Source organism: Notothenia coriiceps, unplaced genomic scaffold (genome assembly GCF_000735185.1).
Source record: "Notothenia coriiceps isolate Sejong01 unplaced genomic scaffold, NC01 NC01_scaffold00025708, whole genome shotgun sequence".
Taxonomy (NCBI): Eukaryota; Metazoa; Chordata; class Actinopteri; order Perciformes; family Nototheniidae; genus Notothenia; species Notothenia coriiceps.
In genome coordinates, this window is record NW_011358409.1 from 1 (window position 1) to 2,361 (window position 2,361).

The 2,361-nt window shown below is 44.7% G+C and overlaps 1 protein-coding gene across 1 annotated transcript; it reads right to left on the reverse strand.

The window, feature by feature from the left end:
- Positions 1–1,018: 1,018 nt before the first annotated feature.
- LOC104956258 (vasohibin-2-like) lies at positions 1,019–1,609 on the reverse strand (the record flags this gene model as incomplete). The annotated part of the gene is made up of 2 exons (XM_010783727.1): positions 1,019–1,162; positions 1,295–1,609. Coding segments are annotated over 2 exons (459 nt in total), but the record flags the coding sequence as incomplete, so codon positions are not given.
- Between the last annotated feature and the right edge of the window lie 752 nt (positions 1,610–2,361).

A 2,361-nucleotide genomic window follows, 5' to 3' on the forward strand; every position in this document is an offset into this window, starting at 1 on the left:
GGAACCTGGTAACCGGGTTGAATAGATCTAATCAGCTTTGAGTCACATTGAGGAGAACATTAAGTCAATTTGCTGAATCGAGTTACTTACTATATGGTACATATACATATATATATATACAGTACATATATATATAAGGGAAACGCAGCATAAAGTGAGCCTGGCCTACCAAGGACTAACTATTCCGTAACATTGTTCAGTAAATTGACAGGAATCTCATTTGCTAATATAGAATGCTTATACAGTATAAGGACAGAGTTTTTAAATTGCCACACAATATTGTGAGTGACCTGAGGCACCCTCTTGCCTCTTACTTTGAACTGTTGCCATCCGGGCGGAGATATCGTGCCCCTTATTTCAAAAAGAACAGATCCAGGCTGTCTTTCGTCCCACAAGCCATCCTGAATAAATGATGGCTAGGACGCACTGTTTACCCAGCTGGTCTGGCCCTGTCCCCCGTATTTCGCAAACGAGGCCCTATAGGCCCCTTGTCATGTCTGCCGATATCTGGTTTTCTTATGTCTGTTTGTTTTAATCTGTGTCTATGTTGTTGTCAGTGATGTATTGACTTATCTTTTGAAATGCCTCTGTGATGTGCTGCAACCCATTTTCCCCTCGGGGACTCATAAACAAATACTATACTATAAGCCGTGCGAGGCCCTGCAGTGGAAATGCGCCATTAGACAACTCTGCTAATAAAAGGGAGAATGTGGCTCAGGGGTTAAACGACCGTCGATCGGAGGGTCGCTGGTTCAACCCCCGCTCCAAAGAGCTAAATCTACAAAGTGTATGTACGTCAATTTGGACAAAAGCATTAGCTGTATGTAATGCGGTGTAGTAATGTAATGAAAGCAAGTATCAGGTTCTGAACATTAAGCATTTGTTTAGTGTTCTTATCCGAAGCGTCAGCGAACAAAATAGAGGAAAACACCAGAAGTGCGATTCTTTGGGATAAGATTAAGGGATTCTTTTTTTATAACACCCTAAGGTGTATGTTAATGTGTGCATAGAGTTTTACCTTCATCCTCATGTCCCGGCCGTGTTTCTCCAGCTCCTTCCTCATCTCCTGAGGTCCCAGTCGGGCGGCGTTCAACACCAAATGCTTCCATTCGATTGGCTGGAAGACGTGAGGGTCGTGAGGCACATACAGGCCGATCTTCACCTGGAGAGGAAGGGGGAAAAGACACGTTTTTCTACTGAATTCTGGTTTATTCTTATTTTATTTAGTTCCTGTTTCATTCAGTCGTGCGTTGGTATGAAGTGTTATTGACTGTGATTCCAACCCTTCTCTCACCTTCTTCAGAGTGTGCTGGTATCTCTTGTAGGAGCTCTCGAAGTCGGCCACCAGTTCTCCCAGCGTGCGGTGAGTCAGCGGTTTGTCCATCAGGTCGGGGCGCCGGCTCATGCCCAGCGACCCGTAGCGCCCGTTGCAGTAAACGCCCAGAACCACGTGGTGGAAGCAGTGTCCGGAGAACTGGGTTTTAAAGCTGATGGGGAAACGCTCGAGAGACGTCAGCCCGTTGGTCAGGTAGCTGATCGACACCAGGGAGTCAAGGAAAGATCTGGAAGGTGTAATCTTTTCTTGGTGTTGTAGTTTCAATGGGTTAGATCAGGGGTCTCAAACTCAAATTCATCGGGGGCCACATCAGCATTAAGGTTGCACTCAAAGGGTCTGTTGTAACTTTAAAGGTCCCCATTATACTGTTTTTCATCAATATATCACAGGTCTCAGATATATCCAGAACCTGTCTCTGATTGGCTAAAACAACAGATCATTGCAGCATTACCCATAATCCCCTCTGTTTCAGCCCTGTTTCCAAAGTGCTGATTCTCTGTCTGTTACTTTAGATGAAAATAAGGAGCCCCTCCCCACGCCCCTCTGAGAGACATTTGGTTACAAAGAACTCAATGGTGCTCTAGGAGGAGATTCAGGTGATAAGGGGGGGGGGGTTACCTTGGTTGCTGATTGGCTAATGGTTACACAAGACAACACATCGTTATGACATCATAAAGTGGCCAAAATCTGATCAGCTCATTTTCAGACAGGTTTTTATAGAAATGGATCAAAAAGAGAGAGAATCTTTGTTCCTGAAACTTTCAGAGTCTCTTTCCACAGAGGGGACACATGTTGATGAAGAAGAGACATGAAGAAGAGGGGACACATGTTGATGTAGAAGAGACATGAAGAAGAGGGGACACATGTTGATGTAGAAGAGACATGAAGAAGAGGGGACACATGTTGATGTAGAAGAGACATGAAGAAGAGGGGACACATGTTGATGTAGAAGAGACATGAAGAAGAGGGGACACATGTTGATGTAGAAGAGACATGAAGAAGAGGGGACACATGTTGATGTAGAA